General features: G+C 47.3%; 1 protein-coding gene across 1 annotated transcript in view; it reads left to right on the plus strand.

Moving 5' to 3' along the window:
* PAPPA (pappalysin 1) overlaps positions 1-19727 on the plus strand; it is a 224107-nt gene that overhangs the window by 17311 nt on the left and 187069 nt on the right. Inside the window, exon 2 of the mRNA XM_028529324.2 lies at positions 14881-15943. Within this exon, the coding sequence (XP_028385125.1) occupies positions 14881-15943 (1063 nt within the window). The remainder of the gene's footprint in view (positions 1-14880; positions 15944-19727) is intronic.

Here is a 19727-nt window from a genome sequence, read left to right on the forward strand (position 1 = left end):
GAATTAGAAAACTCCAGTGCTTATTCTTATACCACTGTGTGCCCTTGAAAAAAATGTCCTGAGAACCCTCCCCTGAATCATTTGCTTTTACTAGAGTGCTGGTGTGAAAACCCCACTTCAGGAGTTGAAAACTACTTTAAAAAAAAACCTGAAATGATCTGCCTGCATAGTTACATAATTACAAGTATTTACAGTATGCTCTGAGTCTGGGTCCAGATTACAGGAGGCTCCTTTACCACACTAACATTTTAGTTCAATAGCAGCTTCTCCCCTTAGGTCAGCAGGTGGTGGGAGGCCCATAGAGAAAGTGAAACAGAGGCAGGGCTCTCGGAGAAAGGCCAGACTTCATAAAGGGAGCAGAAAAGGGAGCTCACAGTCACTGGGCTCCTGAGACTCTCTGTCCATAACCCCCAAAGCCCTTGTATAGTGATTCTAAGCCTGCATGATCCATGTGTGCCCCTGGATGCATGATGTAGCAGGAAGCCCTCATGGCATGGGGCTGTTTCAGTTTCCGAAGCATTTTCGACATGTACCTATCATATTCCCACTCGCCTTGTAAAACAAGCATTTTCATTTAATACAGTGAGGTCTTTGTATTCTCAACAACAAACACATGGTCTGAGGCTCGCGGACACAACCTGCCTTTTTCTCCAACACCCTCCCCCTCACCCCAGTCTGTCCGCCCTTACAAAGCCCAGTGTCAGCAGAAGTATCTGTTTACAAACAAGGGCTCCAAGAGAACAGTACCAGGAGCTCAAACAAACCTCCCAAACACGCCCCCCAACCCTGTCCTCCGAGTCCTTGAGAACAGTGCGTCTCACTGGCAGCAGCTATTGTGGAAGGCTTCCTGGCTTTCCATCTTCCCATCTTTCTTCATGTCTGACTTCCTCCATCTCCCTCCACTTATTCATGAAAACAGTGAGGAGCCTGGACAGGAGAGGCAGTCAGGTGCTGGCTTGGGCCTCATGGAGATCTGGAAAACAGAGCCCAGACAGGGAGTTGCTTGCAGACTGCACGACAGACCCGAACACATCACTTGCAGCGTCATTGGAAGCAGATGCTGATTGAAGAAGGATTGCTAATTGGGTGGCTATAGTAGTCACATGGTGATCATGCAGCTCTAGAGCATTTTTCTAGAATTATCAGCCACTGAAGGGATTCTTTCACCACCATCTTGAACTTGTGTCTACTATAGCTCCCTATGACCTATACATGGTGATAATAACAGTGAACACATTTAGCATGTAATAATTGCCAGGCACTGTTCTGAGTACATTTTATGCATTGACTTGTTAATCCTTACAATGACCTCATAAAATGGGTATTATTATAATCCCAGTTTTCCAGATGACAGAGCTGAGGTACGAGAAGGTTAAACGACTTGCCCAAGGTCACACAGCAAGTAAATGGTAGGTAGATTCAGTCCCCAGAGTCAACGTTCTAACCATTCCACAAAACTCTTGAGATCGGGTCAGATTCCTCAGCTTCACATTCAACTTCCTCCCTAAACATTGATTCCTACCACAACTTCCCTAGTTTCTTACATCAGGATTTCTCAGTCTCAGCCCTGTCAATATTTTGGACCAGAAGACTTTTTGTCGTGAGAGTTTGTCCTGTGCATCATCGGATGTTTAGCGACATCCCTGGCCTCTACCTGCTAGAGGCAGAAGCAGCACTCCTCCCTAGTTTTGGTGACTAAAACGTGTGCAGGAACATTACTAAATGTGCCCTGGTCGAGTACATCGACTTACATGGACTCTTCTGGTTCAGTAGGATTGCCTGGTGTTCCCATAGCATATAGTCCCACCTCAGTGCTTTCTCACATTTCGTTTCCCCCTTGACCTTGCAATGTCCTTAACCTTCTCCTTGTCAGTCTTCTCTAAAAGACTTCTAGAGTCTTTTAGTTCCTCAATATCTTTTGTAGCCAGAGAGGAAACACTAGCCTGTTTGGGTTACTGATCTACTTGCTTTGATGCCTTTTTGTTTTAAAAAAAAAAAATGGTCACCAATTGCAACCTTTCCATTGAAAAGCCCCTAAGGATTCCACAGGTGTCTCAAGTTAAAAGCTCAATTCATTTATGGATTCAGCAGTTGTTTATTGGAGTCTACCTTTATGGTCCCAAGCTAAGCATTCAGAGCATGAGGTCAAAGAGGATACAAGACCTGCACCTCAAGAGTTTATGTGATAGACTGTCTGATCTAGAAAGGAGCTTAGAGATCCACTCTCCACTAGCTCCCAGCTGAGTAGATAGGGAAACCAAATCCCAGAAGGTAGATGGTATTTGATCAAGGTCAGCTGAAGACCAAGCTCAAGGCCAACCTAGATCATCCTCTATCTATGGAACAAAATTCTGAAGTCCCAATGAGCATTTAAATACCATTTTTCATCTGGAGCCTTTCAAGTGCTCCTTTGAGTTGAGTCACGATTCACAATTTTCTAGCAGGTAGTAAAACAATAGAAAATGAATATCTGAAAAGTCTGTCAGCCCTCTCTCTTCAAAATTTTGTCTACGTTCCTCACTTTTTTGTTATAAGACTTAAGGTGGAATGATGGCAGATTGCCAATGATCACTGGACAGGGAGCCCTAAGACACGAGTCCCGGTTCTTTTAGCTCCGTGACCCTATCAGTTAGAACATCATGAAATCCCTAGCTAATGATCTCCAACCCCATGGATTCTCTTCCTGAAAAGCCACTAAAGAGTCCTTATTATCTATGGAATAAACTTCAGATATCAGCCCTTAGCAATCTAGCCTCAGGTGCCCTTGCTATTTCGTTTCTCTTGATTACTCTGTGTATCCTCAGTTCCAACGAAAGCAGGCGTCACAGCTCTTGGCCTTGGCGCATGCTTCGCTTTCTGCTAGAAGGTCTTTGCCCTGCTTTCCCCCACCAAATTCCTGTTCCTCATGCAAGGCTCAGTTATTGAGTCACTCATTCAGGAAAACTTCCCTGAGCCTTCCTGTGCGAATCAAGTGGCTCTGCTTATACCTGTGCTAGAACTTACTCTATTGTGCTTTATTTATTTATAATTAAAACCAACTGCTCAGCCTGATGTGGTCAGTTTCCCTGGCTGGGCAGCATAATGCAGATGTTAAAAACATGAATTCTCTTGAGTCTGATTGCTTGTGTTTGAATCCCCCCTCTGACTCTGGCCAGCGAGTTACTCAGGCTCTGGCACTTTATTTGGGCTTCTCTGAGTTCCATTTTCCTCTGTAAAATGGGGATAATGACAATACTTCCTGCTTGGATTATTGTGAGAGTTACTGGAGTTAATCCCTGCAAAGAGCTTAGCACAGTGCCGGGTACGCAGTGAACGCGAGGCAGGCATCAGCTCTCATCGCTGTCCTGCATTGGAGAGTAATTCCTGATGGCACCAGCCCTGCAAAGCAGGGATCTGCCTGTCTGGCCGCATCCCTTTCTTATCACCCTTTGTCATCTCTCTCCCTGAAAGGCTCACGCTGGCTGTGTGGGCCAGGATGAGGTGATGGCAGGCTCACACGAGAGAGGAGCTTTTGTTTCCAGAGCTCAGCCCACACTGTCTGGGGTGTGTTGTTACATACCTTGCTGTGGGCCTGCGTCAGTTATGAAATTTACTTCACTTGGCTCACCCATGTGGGAACCTTCCCCGTCCCTCTTGAGTGCCCTGCGTCAGCTACAGGTGCCCAGTGCCCCTCCTGAGGCTACTGTATGGGTGAGGATCTGAGGTCCAGGGGTGGACCCAAAGGTGGCTCATCCACTAGGCAGAGTTGGCACAGCGCCTGAAATCCATGGCATTTTGAAGGGTCCATAAAAATGGCTTGCTTTCTTTTAAAATTAGAAGAAGTTAATATAATAATACTATGAATCAAGCTTCCTGATTACATACATCTTTATGGCAATGCAATCATAGAATATAATTATAATTTAGGGGGGAGGAAAAAGTGGCCAGGGCTCAAGATAGTCATGATGTGATCCTGGATGAAGAGGAATTTGCCTGGAATCAATAGTACATCAGCAATGAATCAAGGCAAAAGTTCATAGCTTATCACCTCCAATTTAGCAAGCTTTTCCCTACATTTTCAAAAGAGTCCCTAGAAGTTATTTCACTGTAGTCTGTTCCTTTCACAGATGAGAAAGGGGACCAGAGAGAGGGTGCAACTTGCCTCAGGTCACACAACTCAGTCCTGCTAGCTAGCACTCTGCTAACTTGTGCTTCCCCGGGTCCTTGTCGCTTAGTACTTGGTGCAACCATGCTAGTGACAACTGACGCTAACCTCCCGCCACACAGATGGAGAAATTGAGGGCCCAGATGTATGAGGAGCTTATCCAGTGTTGCAAAGATGCCCACTCCTGCCCCCAAGCTGAGGCTTTTGTTACACTATTGGAAAGATGGTTTAGAAAGTCAAAATCTACTCACATCAAGTTTCCTCATAAGCCTTGGGCTTGCTTTCTTTTTTCTCTTTCTTTCTCTCTTTCTCTCTCTCTTTCTCTCTTTCTTTCCTTCCTTCCTTCCTTCTTTCTTTCTTTTTCTTTCTTTCTTCTCCCCTTCCTCCCTCCCTTCCTTCTTTGTTTTCCATCTGTTCATTCATCCATTCTTCCATCCATCCCACCTCCACCCACCAAAAGTTTATAGAGCATTTATGTTCTAGGCACCTATAGAAGAGTCTCTACATGCCAAATGATGAACAGACATGTACTCTTTACCTTCTTGGGGACTCACTCTCTCCCCATGTGTGTGAACAGAATCATAATTTTGCCTCCTTTAGAGAGTTCTGGGAGAAGCAAATGAAATAATTAAGATACTTTGTACACTTTAAAACTCCAAGGAACATTAAGAATACTTCCTATATTGTTATAACCAACACAGTGTATAATCAGTTTGGGGAAGATTTAAAAATTGGCTATATGAGTAAGTAAATATTCAACTAATAAACATTTTTTCCCTTCTGTTTATCCATAGGAAACATAAGGCATTGGTAGAACGCTTGGCTTTAGAGTCAGAGAGTTGGGTTCTAACCCTATTTATGTTATTACAAATCACAGGGTCTTTGCCAAGTCAATGCAACATCCTGAGTCTCAGTTTCCTCATCTATAAAATGGGACTGAAAGAACTTATCTCAGAGTAGTTGTAAAAATTCAAAGAGATGGTGCATACAAAGTTCTTTGGCCTTGTGCATGGCATGCCATAAATGGTGGCTCTGTTTCTTTCTCAGTAGGTTCACATGGCTCTGAATGGCAGTAGAACAGAGTAGTGATCCTAGGGATACTTTAAGGAGGCAGATACGGCAGGAATGGGTCTTCCTAATTGCATAATATCAACTCAGATAATATATGCATTGTATCAACAGAAGGACGGGCACTAGAATTAGGAAATAGCAAGTCTCTCACCAGAGGATGTAGCCTGTGTCTGGTCCATATCCTGGACATCCAGCTAGGACCTGATACATAGATGTCCCATAAACAAGTGTTGAATGAATCAGTGAATGGATAAATGGATACATCAGGCAGGACTTGAAGTTTTTAATTTGGGAAATAGGAGAGGCAGGAATAACTCTCTCAAAAGCCTCAGACATTTCCAGGGCTTTCGTGGGGTAAAGGGCACAGAATAACCCCATGGGTTCCTGAGATCAGATCCTGGACCACTGGGTGGAAAGGAGAGGGAGGCAATTTGGGTTCACCCTAGGAGAGCAGTGAGAAATGCCCATAGGTGCAAAGGCCTTCTTCAGACTGCAAGCTGTTCTCCGTTTCTGGCAATATGAACTGTCACTGGTTGAGATGTGGTACTGGTGATTCCAACGGGGGGCTGGGTGTTGAAGGAGATGATCTGATGACCTTTAAGGGAACCTCCAGCCCTGACAATGTCCGATTCCATGAATGATGAAGAGTATGGGATCAAGGCTACTGGGAAGAATGCAGAGAGCAGATGTCCTCAAAAATTGCTGGGAGGTGGTATCCTTGTCTCAGAGGCTTGATGAGGGAGAGGAGAGAGCTTGTGGGTTCTGAAATCATCGACATGACCAGAGGTAGGCTGTCTTCTCCAGAGCGGCTCCAGCATCAACAACACTCAGTCTACAGGGGTCAGCTTTGTGCTATGGCAACACTGAAGAGTAAACAACAGCAAAGAGCGAGAATCCCCCTCCTCCTCCTTTCCTCCTACTCCCACTCCTCTTTCATGTTTGGCTTTTTCTTCCTCTCCTCCTCCCGCTTTTCTTTTTTTAAGTTTATGTGCACCAATTTCATTGACAATGTGAAAAAGAGAGCAGGGAACACGTCTGTATTTCAAGGGAAGTCAGAAAGGGTAAAGTTTAATAGCACAAAAGAAGCTAAAAACAGTGGGTTCTAATTCTGAGACAAAGCAACAGACATTTATGATTAATATTGTGTAGCTAGCATTTATCAATTCCCAGGTGAGGAAACTATCAGGAAGGTGAAGGGATTTTGCCCAAAGCTACATTGCTAACAAGTGGCAGAGCGGGGCTTTCAACAGATCAGACTCCATAGTACACATGCTTAACACTTGCCAGTGGCCATGTGTCAAGTCCGGGTATATTCATTATCTCATTAGTCCTCCCTACAGCCATTAGAAGTAGGTAGTATCATCTCCATTTTAGAGATGTGAAGACTAATACTAGGAAAGGTGCCTCGACTTTCCAAGTCACATAGCTGGTAAATGGTAGAGCCAGTATTTGAAGGCATGTTTGTTGATCTATAAGACCCTGAGCTTTCTCTGCCCACACAGCCTGCTGACATAGAGGCAAAGAAAGCAGGCTGGAGAGTCAAGAGCCAGCAGGAAGCAGGTGAACCTTGAGCCCTCCAAACACACCGCATAGCTCTGTGTATTAATAAAGCGTGTGGGTTCTAGGAACCCTTGGGCATACTCTTGTCGATCTTGCCTTACATCTGGCTAGCCTGAAATAGTTTACAAGGAAATATGCATGCCTTTATCTCTGTTCTCTCTGAAAAACAATCAGTGAAGCTGACAGGGCAAGACTTTTTAATCCCTGGTGTACAAGCGGGAGAACTGAGGCTCAGAGAGTTGAATGAACGCATCTGAGGTCACACAGCTAGTAAAAACACTAAGCAGACTCATACAGTCAGGGGAATCTCAGATAATGGCTCCCAACAGGGAAAAAGAATACAGGCAGAGAACAGACACACCTGCCACCGTAGAGACTCTCTCTTGCTCCACACAGTCCCGCATTGGGAAACCTGGCGACATATATTGACTTGCATGGCCAACACGTAGAAGACAGCTGAGCTCATCTTGACCTTGTGGATTGCTCCAAAGGGTCACTTTTGATGCCTCCACCTTTCTTACACCAGGAGGCAGGGCGTCCAATACTCAGTATAGTTTGGGAGAAGCCTCCAGCCAGGTGTGACTTATTTCAAGCCTCTTCCTTCTACTGAACCTAAGATCAATCCTCTGAGTCAACGTGGGCCTGGAGGGATGGGGATGCGGAGGATCGGCCCCTCAGGTACTGAGGTACCTGTCTCAGTGCCATCCCTGCCCCTCTCTGCATGCCTGGGGCTGCCAAGTCCTCTAGGGTAATTTTTGGTGGTCCGCCCCCGACTGAAGCAAATGCAGGGACATGGGTACACTTAACCCAAATCTGTCTGTTTTAATCACTATCCTCTGGACAGATAAAAGCTTTCCATAGGATTGCTCTCTCAAGCATTCTTCTGTAGCTTTGATATCAGCCATTAAATCACGGAAGGGAAAATAAAACAAAACAAAACAAATATGGGACCAGCTCCAACCTTTAGCTTTTATATATTCTAGTCTCCTGAAAGAAACCATATTGTTGACCTAAATTCCCCCCTTGCATCCCCACATCCTCTCACCTCTGCTTTTATTTTCCTGGCAGATGTCCCACAGCTAGTAGACACCCTTAAATTGGACGGCCTGAAGCTGCCTTCCTTTCCCTCCTCCCCTTCTTCCATGACCTGAGATGTCCCTCCCACAGTGGGAACCAAGGCCGGGATGGCTGAAGGACCTGGGGTCTCAGAGCCACAGGGAGTCTGAGATGACGGGATATCTGTGGCTGTCGCTGTAACCCTCCCAACTCATAGGTGGGGAGACGATGGAGCCCAGAGAGGGGAACTGCTTTCCTAGTGACACACAGCAGAGTAGTGTCAGAGCTGGGGCAAAGAACCTTGACCTTGAGCTGAGAGTTACTCCCATTGAAGAAAAGCATCTGGAGGAGAACTCTGGCTTAGAATCAGGCTGGTTGTGATTGCACCACTCTCTAGCTGGGATCCTTGGGCGGGGTGGGTGGAGGGGATTCACTTAATTTCTCTACACCTTAGTTTCCTTCTCTGTCAAAGGAATATCAGGAAAGCCCATTTCACTGGGTCATATGGGCACTAACTAGGATGTCTGTGCTTACTTAGTAGCGAGACTGCTACATTGAGGCTCTCAGCAAATGTTCATTATTATTATCATTATGTGAAAATGCTACTTTGTCACAGGCAGAAATGACGCAGGTAGAGTTTTCACTCCTCCCACCTCCACTTTCCCAACGAGAGAAAACAAGTGATAATATAAACTTGATATAAATTGTGATTTTTTTGCTAGTTGTCCTCCCTAGACAGCGGTGGAAGGAAGTCAAATGTTATCAGAGCTGATTCTGTGTGGAGTTAACCCATCCATCCGGGGAAAATATTTTAGGGAGAAAACGGCAGCTATGGAGGCGTGGCTGAGGCCCCACCTCTCTGTGGGGGAGCTGAACTTGAAATCAGGAGTCTCGAATTCCAGTCTTTCCTACTGTTTAGTGCTGTGTGACCTTGGGCAGGTGACCTCCCCTATCTGATTGTCAAGTTTTCTCCTCTGTAAATAGCACCTATTATACAAGGTTGCTGTTAGGGTGATGGGAGACACCTTGGCACGGAAGCAGCTATCTCCCTGCTCAGCAAACAGCAGGGGCTTCAGAAATGCACCTTGGAGCGGAAACCCAGTAGGACCACTCCCTCATGAGGACTCTTTCCTGTGCATGGTGACCGCACACAGCGCTTTCTGCATCTTCTGGATACACCTGGCTCTGCTCACAACAGAAGCTGAGCAAACTGAAGCCATGGAGCATAACCAGACACAGATTCTGATCCAGGCACAAAGCACTGCAAGATGGGATAGGTCTTAGGGAGGTTTTTGTGGGGAAGCTGAGAAAAGTTGTTGAATGACTAGTGTTGCAGTTTCTGAGGATTACCATAACAAAGTACTACAGATCGGGTAGATGAAACAACAGAAATTTATTTTCTCATAATTCTATCAGCTAGGCGTCTGAGATCTGGTGTCCACAGGGTTGGTTTCTTCTGAGGTCTCTCTCCTTGGCCATCTACAAGCCAAGGAGAGAGGCCTCACGTGGTCTTCGTGTGGTCTTTCTTCGGTGTGTGTTTGTGTCCTAATGTCCTTTTCTTCTAAGGACACCAGCCATAATGGATTAGGGCCCAGCCCACCCCAGGGACCCATTTTAGCTTGATTACCTCTGTAAAGACTCTGTCTCCAAATAAGGTCACATTCTGAGGTACAAGGTGATAGGACTTCAACGCAGGAATTTGGGGAAGACACAGCTGAGCCCATAACACACGGGCAGGAAGATGGGAGGCAGCTGAGAGTGTGACGGCAGCCTCGGAAAAAAAGAACATTTCAGTATAGACCTGTGAGGTGGGGCAAACCTGGCTCGGATGCCCACGGGCAAGGGGGCCAGTGATGCGAGCCCAGAGTGTAGGACAAGCCCCGGGAGGCCTCCCTAACCCCACATAGACAACAGGTCCAGCATAGTCTTGGGTCCCTGCGAAGTGGGGTGAGCCAGGTAGAACAGATCAAGCACTAGTCCTAAAGAACCACTGATTCTTAGTCGGTGTTTCGGGCCCAGGCAGCAGAATGACATGGACGGCCGCCTCCTGGCTTGCAGTTCAACTCAGCCTGCTTGTGTTGGCGCTGTGGGACTCACAGAAATATTTTTGGAGGGGGCCGTGCCTTCAGACAGCCCACACTTGGCACTTAGTGCAATGACGTGATTAAGAACCTGAGCCTAGGAATCCTGTGGGCCTGTGTTCCAAGTTGTGTTGTCGTGGGTAAGCCTCTTCCTCTCCCCGAGCCTCGGTTTTCTCTGAAAAGGGGGCAGTGCTGATAGCTTTGTTGTGACAATTAAGTGAGAGAGTTAATGTGGAGCACACGGGGCTTAGAGAGTTTTAACCAGAGGGTACTATGCTCTTCAAGGAAGCCAGCAATAGAGAGGAATCTCTCCTTCCCACCCTCCCTTCCTTTATCTTTTACTTTTAATAACAAACTCTATGGTGTACCTACAAGGTACCAGGCTCTGTGCTAGATGCTGGGCGTTTCAAAATGAACCAAGTAGACGCATAAGACTTTGGATGAGTAATTACAGAAGTGGTGAGCTCTCAGACAGGGAGGAGTATGATGTTATGTAGGGGAGGAAGATTTGTCTGTGCCTGGGGAGGAATGCAGTGGTCAGACAAAGCTGCCCTAGGGTAGTAGCTTTAAAGTGATCCTTTAGAGGGTGACCCCAAACCCTAGAGGGTTCTCCCAGTCCAGCCTTGGCCAAGGTTTTGGGAGATGCCACCAAGCCTTCTGCCATTGGACTCACCTTCTTCATAGGTGCTCTTCACCTCCGGGTGAGGTTTCAGGGGTTGATGAAAAGAAAAAGTGGAAATGACAATGAACATCAAGCTTCTTGGTGGGGATACAAAGCCCTTTTCCCAGCAAGCCTACCCAGGCCAGCTGACCAGGGTTGGAGTGCCCAGGGATTGCCATGAGCCCCGGGGCAAGCCCCCTACCTGGTCTGGGCCTCCACCTCTCCATCCGTGCAGTGGGCCTAGAAGAACAGACTGTCCCCCACCCTCACTGTGTGCTTGTACGTGATTACAGCCTGGAGGCAGGCTGGCACTAATTAGATGTGGGTGTATGCGGAATTGCCGGAGGCTTCCATCTCGCCAGGTGGGCACGTGTCCCCTGGGATCAACCTGTGATACCACACAGATGGTGCCGGCTTCAGACGGGTTCTCACAATTTCTTTCACTACATCTCTATCTTCCTGGGGAGCCTTGGGGACAGACGATGTGGTGGAGGTGTTGGGGGCACACCCGTGTCCTCCAGAGAACACTGTTCCATGTTGGCAGGAGAGGGGACCAAAGCACGCAGGAATCAGGAATGACACGAGGCATTCGATTCCAATCGACACATAGTTGTGACTACCTCTGTTTATAAGGAACTATTCTAGCAGTGAACAAAAGAGCTCTGGAACTGCAGCGGGGGATCCTTTAGCCCAAACCCCACCTTTCTCAGAGGAAGGAAACAAGGGTCTGCAGAGTGTCCCCGACAAGTTCACCTAGCTAGCTGAGGCCAGATCTCTGGGTCCAGACCCCTGGCTCGGGACTAGGGATGCACAGTGTCTCCTTTCCAGCCCCTGAAATTTCACTACTGTCGATGAGGTTATTTTCATACAGAAATAAGTTCCCATTACCATTATATCCACCACCCCATCCCCGTTGAAGTCAGTGATTTCCCTTCGCCACTTACACTCCAGGTAAATATTTTCCTCTGAACTTCTGGAGTCGCTGCTTCAAGGTTCTCATTGCCCTTAATGTGTTTCCTCTTGGTTCCACTGCACACCCTCTCTTTGCCCTTCCCCTGCCTCCTGGGGCTAAGCCATCTTGAAGTCTTCTACTCAAGTGTGCTCAGTGTTGCAGGGTCTGGCCTCTTCTCACTATTTCCTTCATCTCTCAACTGCAGACAGAGGTGCCCTGAGCCAGGGTCCCAAGCCTCAGGAAGGTTCTGAACTGAGGGCACCCTACAGATGTGTAAACATTTTACCTTGCTAACCCTGCCAGCCGCCTTCCAAAGGCAACAGGAAAACCAGGGAGGGACAGCCCCTGGCAAAATAAAAACCTGCAGAGAGAGAAAAAGAGGGAGACGGGATCTAGTTTCAGATGTTAATTTCCTCATTAGAGGAATTTTCTGTTGAAGTGTAGGGGGTGGGGGTTAGCCAGGGGAAGAGGAGAAGGTGAATTTAGAGGTGGAGTGGGGGACACAAAAGTGGGGCTCCAGGAGCCATTGCTCTCATTGTTTCCCAAAGTGGGGTAACTTCTCCCAAATCTGGAGTCAGAACCTTGGTTGTGGAGGGGTCAAGTGGGAGTCTATTAGCAGCTAAGCCCATGGGAACTTAGGATTTCTAAGTAGGTTTTGCCAGTGGGTGGGAGGAGGACTGGAGCTTTTTTGAGCCTTCGTCCTACCTGCTCCTGGTGCATTGGTCAAGATGCCCTCAGGGTACTTTCTCTCTCTGGCCTTTCTGTGTTTTGCCTCTTGTCATTTTCTCCTTTTCATCTTTGACATCACTCCCAGACCTTCCAGCATCTTACAAATGAGCTTCCATTGGGAGAGCCACTGTATGCCAAGGATGGTTCACCTTCCTTGTCTTTAAAGTATGACAGCATACTTACAGGGAGATACAGACGAGGGAATTAAGATCCACAGAGGTGAAGTGATTTGCCCCAGATATGCAGCTAGTAATCACTGGCATCAGAAGTACCCCAAGTCCAAAGACCCTGTTCTTTCTACCCTACCAAGAACACACTCTGTCTTCTGATTTTCTCTGTCCTGGAGCCACAGACATAAATTACTGCTTTTGATTCTGTTTGTCCTTTTCTCGTCTCCCAGTAATCATTCATGCGCTCATTCATGAGACACTAAAAGTGGCTGCTGTAGGCAAGGCATGAAGCAAGCTGCTGACGGCGTACAGATGGCCCAGACAGAGTCATCAGTCTCAAAAAAACATCCAGTCTGGGGTGGGAGAGGGTATGGGAAGATGATTCTAAAGCCAGAGAGCAAGTGTCCAGCTTCGTAAAAGTAAACTGAGTTCGGAGAAAAGAATGGTCATTCCTTATAGGGTGATCAGGGAGAGCTTCTTAGAAGCTGTGATTTCAGTTTTGAGCCATTGGGAAATTTAGGGTCACAGAAGAGCAGACTTGGACCAAGCATGTGAGGGGATCTGCCTCCAATCCCCTTCTTGACCAGGTGGAGAACCAGGACACAGAAGAGCTACTTGGTTCCTCACCAGAGCTGCTCAGCCTATGCGAGTAGGGTGACCTTGTGAGGACACTCTGGTGATTTCCTATAGGACGGTTGAGTAGGGAGTGGAGGAGAGGTGTAGGTGGACTGAGATGCCTGATGCCAAAACTGACATCCACGTCAACTCCTAACAGAGAGAGTCACACAAATTCTGAGGCCCCAGTGTCCACAGAGGAGTAAAGACTGTATGGGCCTCTGCTATTGATTTTTCTGGAAGCTCTCTATGCTCGTTTGATGAGCGCTAATGGTGGAGGCACGCTTCAAGTTATGGTGACCACAGCAATTGTCTAGCTAAAAGTGGGAACTGTCCTTCTAAATCCAAATGATCCTCTTTTATTCATTCTCCCGTCCCTGTCTTTCTCCTCCCACCTGGCCTCATGCATCATCTGACACTTGAAGTACACTCTTAATTAGAAAGACCTCTTCCCCATCCAAAAGCCTGTTGGTGCCAAGGGCACTGGGTATATTCCAGAAAAGCTGGGGAATAGGGGTTAGTGAGTGTAAAGATGATTAGACCCAGAGAGAATCTGGTAAGTGACTTGCTGGGGTTCAGAGAGTAAGTCTAGAGATGTCTGGCTTGAAACATTCCCGAACACCCAAGTTAGAGCTTGTGATGACATCCCCAGGCAGGTGGTGTGGTCCAGATCCCTGGTGGCATTGATGAAGGAGACAGAGATGCTGTAAAGTTAGTGAAAATGACAGTGACTTCCAGGGTCTGATGGATCCAGGATCCACTTACCAAAGTTGAACTTAAACTTATCTCTTTACTTTCTTTGATTTCCATTTCCTCCTCTGTTACCTTAATATCACCACCTTGGGAGTATTATATAGATTAAGTGAGTTCATGCATACATAGACCTTAGGACAGTGCTTGACCTGCCCTGGAGGCTTGGCAGATTTTACTTCTTATTATTAACTATTATGCAGGAGTCTCCGACATCTGCTTGTGTTAAGAGGCTGCTTTTTTAAATATTAGTTTTAGTTTAGAGAAAAACAAGCTAAATTGGATCTCAGGAAATGTGTCAATGACCGTGTAACCTGACAAATGCCTTCCATTCTCTGGGTCTCAACACTCTGACCTGTCAAGTGAAGGAGTTGAAAGTGGTGATCTCTAAAAACCTTTCAAGCTCAGACATTAAGCATTCTTCCCTTTCTTTGGGCATAAATCTCAGGGCTAGCCAGAACTCCTATTTGAGATAGAAGCAGTAGGTTTCCTTGTCCCCACTTCTTCAGGCCAACTTTCCCGACAATTCACCACCGCTGAACACTTGATGACTGCTAACGTCTGATGCACGCTCCAGGTGACGGTGACCATAGTAGGAGCTGTCCTACTCAGCGAACATCCTCTATTATCATCATCACCCTTCTTGCCTCCTATGTCATTTCACACTTAAAATAGCCTCTTAATTAGGAAGTCCTCTTCCCCATTTAACAGCTTTGCAAAATCAAGGGTTTTCAGGTCTGAATTATCATTATTGGTATCGTTGTGGTTGTTTTCTTTAGCTCAAGTTCTTCAAACAAAATTATCTCTTTTATATGGTCCATTTGCAAAACCAATAAAGACTGGAAACTGGGTTCCAGGTGCAGTGAGAACCCCTCAAGCCCAACTTGTTTGTCCTCTCAGTTTCTCTCGCCCTAGCCTTGTCCTAGGGGTTGTCCCAGAGGCTCCTGTAGTAACTGCCCAGATCCAAGAGAGCACAGTTTGAAGGCCATTGGTCTAGAACATCCTGGTACAAATCTTATCAGAAAGAAATAACTTACTCCCCTTTATTTTTCTCCTTTATTTATTCATCTTTCTTTTTTGGGGCCACATAGGGCTGTATGACAAGTGTTCTTATACCTCACGTGACCGAGGATGGGTCGTGGGCATTCACACCGTCAGTGACCAAGGCAACAGAGACCCACGCTACTTTTTCTCCTTGAAGACAGACCGGGCCCGGCAAGTGACCACCATCAATGCCCACCAAAGCTACCTCCCAGGCCAGTGGGTATTCCTAGCTGCCACCTACGATGGGCGGCTGATGAAGCTCTATGTGAACGGGGCCCAGGTGGCAACCTCTGGGGAGCAGGTGGGTGGCATATTCAGCCCAATGACCCAGAAGTGTAAAGTGCTCATGTTGGGGGGCAGCACCCTGAATCAAAACTTCCGGGGCTACATCGAACGCTTCAGTCTGTGGAAGGTGGCCAGGACTCAGCGGGAGGTGCTGCTGGACATGGAAACCCATGGCCTCCACCCTCCTCTACCTCAGCTCCTCCTCCAGGAGAACTGGGAGAATGTGAAGCGCGCCTGGTCCTCCACAAAGGATGGCAACATCCCCCAAGTGGAATTCAACAGTGCCCACAGCTTCCAGCTGGACACAAGTTTGGAGCCCCCTCTGTGTGGGCAGACATTGTGCGACAATGCAGAAGTCATCGCCAGCTACAACCAGCTCCCACGGTTCCGCTGGCCCAAGGTGGTGCGCTACCGCGTGGTCAACCTCCACGATGACAACCATGAGAACCCCACGGTGAGCCACCAGCAGATCGACCTCCAGCACCAGCAGCTGGCCGAGGCCTTCCAGCACTACAACATCTCCTGGGAGCTGGAGGTCCTGGAGGTGAACAATTCTTCTCTGCGTCAGCGCCTCATCCTGGCCAACTGCGACATCGGCAAGATTGGGGATGAGACCTGTGACCCAGAGTGCAACCACACGCTGACTGGCCACGACGGCGGGGACTGCCGCCCCCAGCGCCGCTCCACCTCCGAGAGGAAGCCGCAGAACGGGGTGTGTGACCTGGACTGTAACTACGAACGGTTCAACTTTGATGGAGGAGAGTGCTGCGACCCTGAGATCACCGACGTCACCAAGACCTGCTTTGATCCAGACTCTCCACACAGGTAAGACCTGTAGGGCAGATGCTGCCCAATTCAGAGCTGAGCTTTACCCACATTTCATAGGCAAGTCCCCTGAGGCCCATACGGGTCAAAGAAACTTTCCAGTTTACACAGTGCCTTTGTGACGGACACCAAGCTGTTACACAGGTGATCGAGGGGACCATACCGAGTATAGTCCATTACAGAAATATTTATTGACTGCCTACTCTGAAATAAAAAGGAAAACCCAGAGCCCTGTCTTCTCAAAGAGCTTGGATTTTAAATTGGATGCTTTAAGCTGAGTACCAATAGCTGTTGAATTGTATGTGGTAGAGTGGGTTAGAGTTGTACTATCCAATGCATCATCTCTAGCCCCCTGTGACTATTGACCCTATTTTTCGGACCATAACACGCACCTAGGTTTTAAAGGTGGAAAATAGGGAAAAAAATGTTGAAGCACAAAATGTGGTAAAATATTGAGTAACATAAATAGCATAGTATTTCACCAATGTAAATGTAAATGGAACTTAACAGCAGCATTAACAACCATTATTCCTCCCAAATGGTGGGGGTGGGGGGAGGAGTGCATCTTATAGTCTGAAAAACATGGTACATTAAAATTACTTAAGATGAAGTAAAACTTGAAATCCAGTTCCTAAGCCACACTAGCCACATTGCAAGTATACAGTAACTTTCTGGGGCCAATGGCTATGGTAGTGGACAGAGCCATGTGGTCTATTGGACAGTGTGAGTAAAACTGTGCTTACCTGAGGTCAGACAGCCTGGGTTCAGGTGTCAGGGATACTATCTCCTCACTATGTAACCTCTTGGAGGCTATTTCCTCACCTGTAAAATGGGAATAACCATGGTACCCGCTTTGCTGAGATGCTCTGAGGATTGAGAGACGGCCTCCAGGGATGGGCAGAAGTGGGTTTGCGGTACTTTGTATGGATAAAGACACACAGGTTATGATTTAAATCATACAAGAATAAATTCGGTTTCATGTCCTCACAACTATAAACCTACTTTTGCCCACCCCTGTGTAAAGCATAGTCTTTCTTCTAGTGGCTAGCAGGCAATAAATATACTCTCACCCAGCGGACTTGGCATTATCTGTGTAACGAAAGGTAGCATGTGCTGTGTTTAGGGGGTGCCTTAGGAGGTGGCAGAGGGAAAACTGACTTGCAGCGTGAGTGTCTCGGGGAAGGAGCAGGTACAACTTGTCCTATAGAAAGACAGAGATTGTGTTGGGGCAGAAAGGAACATGCTAGAAGCAGAGGAACTTCTTTGTGTATGGCTGAAAAGAGGGTAGAAAGGAGGGCCTTCTGTCTAATGCCCCTCTTAGCCTCTGCCTTGTGCTGTCAAGTCTAACCAGGATCCACAAAGAAAAACCCAAAGGTGATTTATATTTGATGTGAAACTGGGAAGAACTCATTCCAAGCCAGAGAAGCAGTCAACATCCACTTTCCGGATGTCCCAGATTCATGCTGAACTTTTCCATTCTGTCCAACACACAGGACCCTGGACTTGCTGATAGGCCGAGTACATTTGCAGACCTCTGCAGGTTTTCTGCTGACGCTTCTCTTTATGTCTCTCTCAAAAGAGCAAGGGCCTCCCATGTACAGACAAAATACCTATGTGCAAAGGAGTGACGATGCTGGCAGGAGAATGTCGTGCCTGGCAGCGAGCCAGAAAGCACGTCAGCTCAGCCTCCTGGCACCAGGCGGGCCCCTGGACTCTCACCTTGGCTTGGTCACAGGAGCAGCCCAAGTGGGAAGAAGCCTTGGTGTGTGGCCAGTTCCTTCCAGGTCACGATGCCCTTTCCTCTCTACTCTCCTTTGGGCTTTGACAGGATTTGGCACGGAAGAAAAGACAGAGGTTAGCATTTGCATTTGATGGACAGGGAAATAGAGGAACTTCAAGAGTGAAATGATTTGGCCAAGGTCATGGGTCAGGAAAGTCATTCAGTTAAATCACAAATGCAAGTCTTCCAAGGTTAATGCAGTGTGTACTTGGCTAAGCTAGATGCCCAGGAGTTGCCAGTGTGCATAGGCAGAGTGGACATGGAGGAGGGTGAAGAGCCAGAAGTAGCTAGAAGTCATTCACCCATTTGTTCGTTCATTCGTTCGTTCATTCATTCATTCATGTAACACATGTTTATTTAGCATCTTCCAAGGGCCAGGAAGGTGAGCCCTCTTTTGCTGAAGGAAATCCAAGATTCAGAATGATGAAGGAAGGGATTTACCCAAGTTTGCTCAGCTACTAAATGGAGAGCTTGGATTTGAACCCAGGCCTATGGGTGTCAAAGCTCCCACTGAAGGAGGGTATTTTTAAGTTTAAGGAACAATAAGAGGCAGAGTTAAAGGACAGAAGTGGCAGGGAGGATGTCTTTTCTAAAGCCTTGGGAGAACACTGTTGCATATCACTAGGTCAGGACCGAGGGTAACTGGCCTTTGTGGTGGGTGTGCTATGCTGGTGTGGAGGGGCCGCAGGGCCCAGGGCCCAGGTACCTCACCATCAGCAGGCAGAGCTGGCAGGCTCTGGTGACCTCTTTTCTAAGTCATGGGACTGCACGCCCAGAGTGTCTGTGGGCGGCCCAGTGCCAGCGCTGTGACCACTCACACCAGGGCCTGTTTGTTTGCTGGCTGGGGAAGTCATGTGCCCTGGGTGAGCCCCACTGGGCAACGTGTTGTCTCCGGATGGGGATGGGCATGGGTGAGAGCGTGCTGGCAGATCAGCTCTCCTGTGTGCAGAGAGAAACCTGTGGAAGTTGGTAGAGAAATATTTGCTCTGTCACTTTAACAAAAGGAGGGAGAGGAGGGAGAAAGAAATGACAGAGGGAAAGAAGGAAGGAAGAGAGACACCTGTGATAGAAGCAGTGAGAATTAGAGTGACATTATTATCTAGGTAATGTTTAATAAAGAGCTCGATTTAATTCTTACCCAAAGTGATATTCTCTCCCTCTCTCTCAATGAGTAAAGACAATATTTAAATTACTACTTCTCTATCTATGGGGAAAGACCAGGGTTTTTTTTTTTCTATATGTTGCAAACCAATACCTTTGTAATATGCAGCAAAAATGAATTGATAAAAATGGAATACCACAGAGTAGTGAAGCAGTGTCCAAGTTCTATAGAAGTTTCTAAATGCTCACTCCCTGTTTTTGTGCTTGCTGTGCAACAGACTAGCGGAAACAGTGGGTGTATTGCCTCCTCTGAGTAGCACTGATGAAAAATTATGACAAATTATGTAGCACTTCCCTTGAGTAAAGTGAGATCTACCAGTAATACAGCTGGGCAGCTTGGCAGACTCCATCAGAGAAGAACCATTTCTTTGAACACATTTAAGCCAATTTGTTATCTAATAGTCCTTGGGTCCCCTTAGTCCGTGTTCTCAAGCACTCCTGTGCTGCAGGAGAGCATCCAGTCCTAGCAGATCTGGGGCTGCAGAAGGCATCAAAATGGTGTCAGGTGTCAGACCTCCTACCATCCTCGGAGATCACCGGTCCAAAGCCCTTGCCGTCCAGAGAGGGAAGCTGAGGCCAAGTTCACACAGCCTCTCAGTGGTCACACTGAGCTTAAGGGTGCTCTAGAACTCTGCAGCCTGGGTGTCTGCTGTGCACAGCCCCCCAGTGCTGCCCCTATATCCTCATAGGCCACAGAGACCTGCCCCTCAACTTCCGTCCTTGCTCTCTTCTTCCCAACCGTCCCCAAGAGCTTGAGATGATGAAGTGCTGTGGGAGTGAGTTTGGAAGAGAGCTGGATAATGGCCTACAGTGTCTTGGAGCCATTGCAGACCTGTCACAGCT

The sequence above is a fragment of the Phyllostomus discolor genome, chromosome 3 (genome assembly GCF_004126475.2).
Source record: "Phyllostomus discolor isolate MPI-MPIP mPhyDis1 chromosome 3, mPhyDis1.pri.v3, whole genome shotgun sequence".
NCBI lineage: Eukaryota > Metazoa > Chordata > Mammalia > Chiroptera > Phyllostomidae > Phyllostomus > Phyllostomus discolor.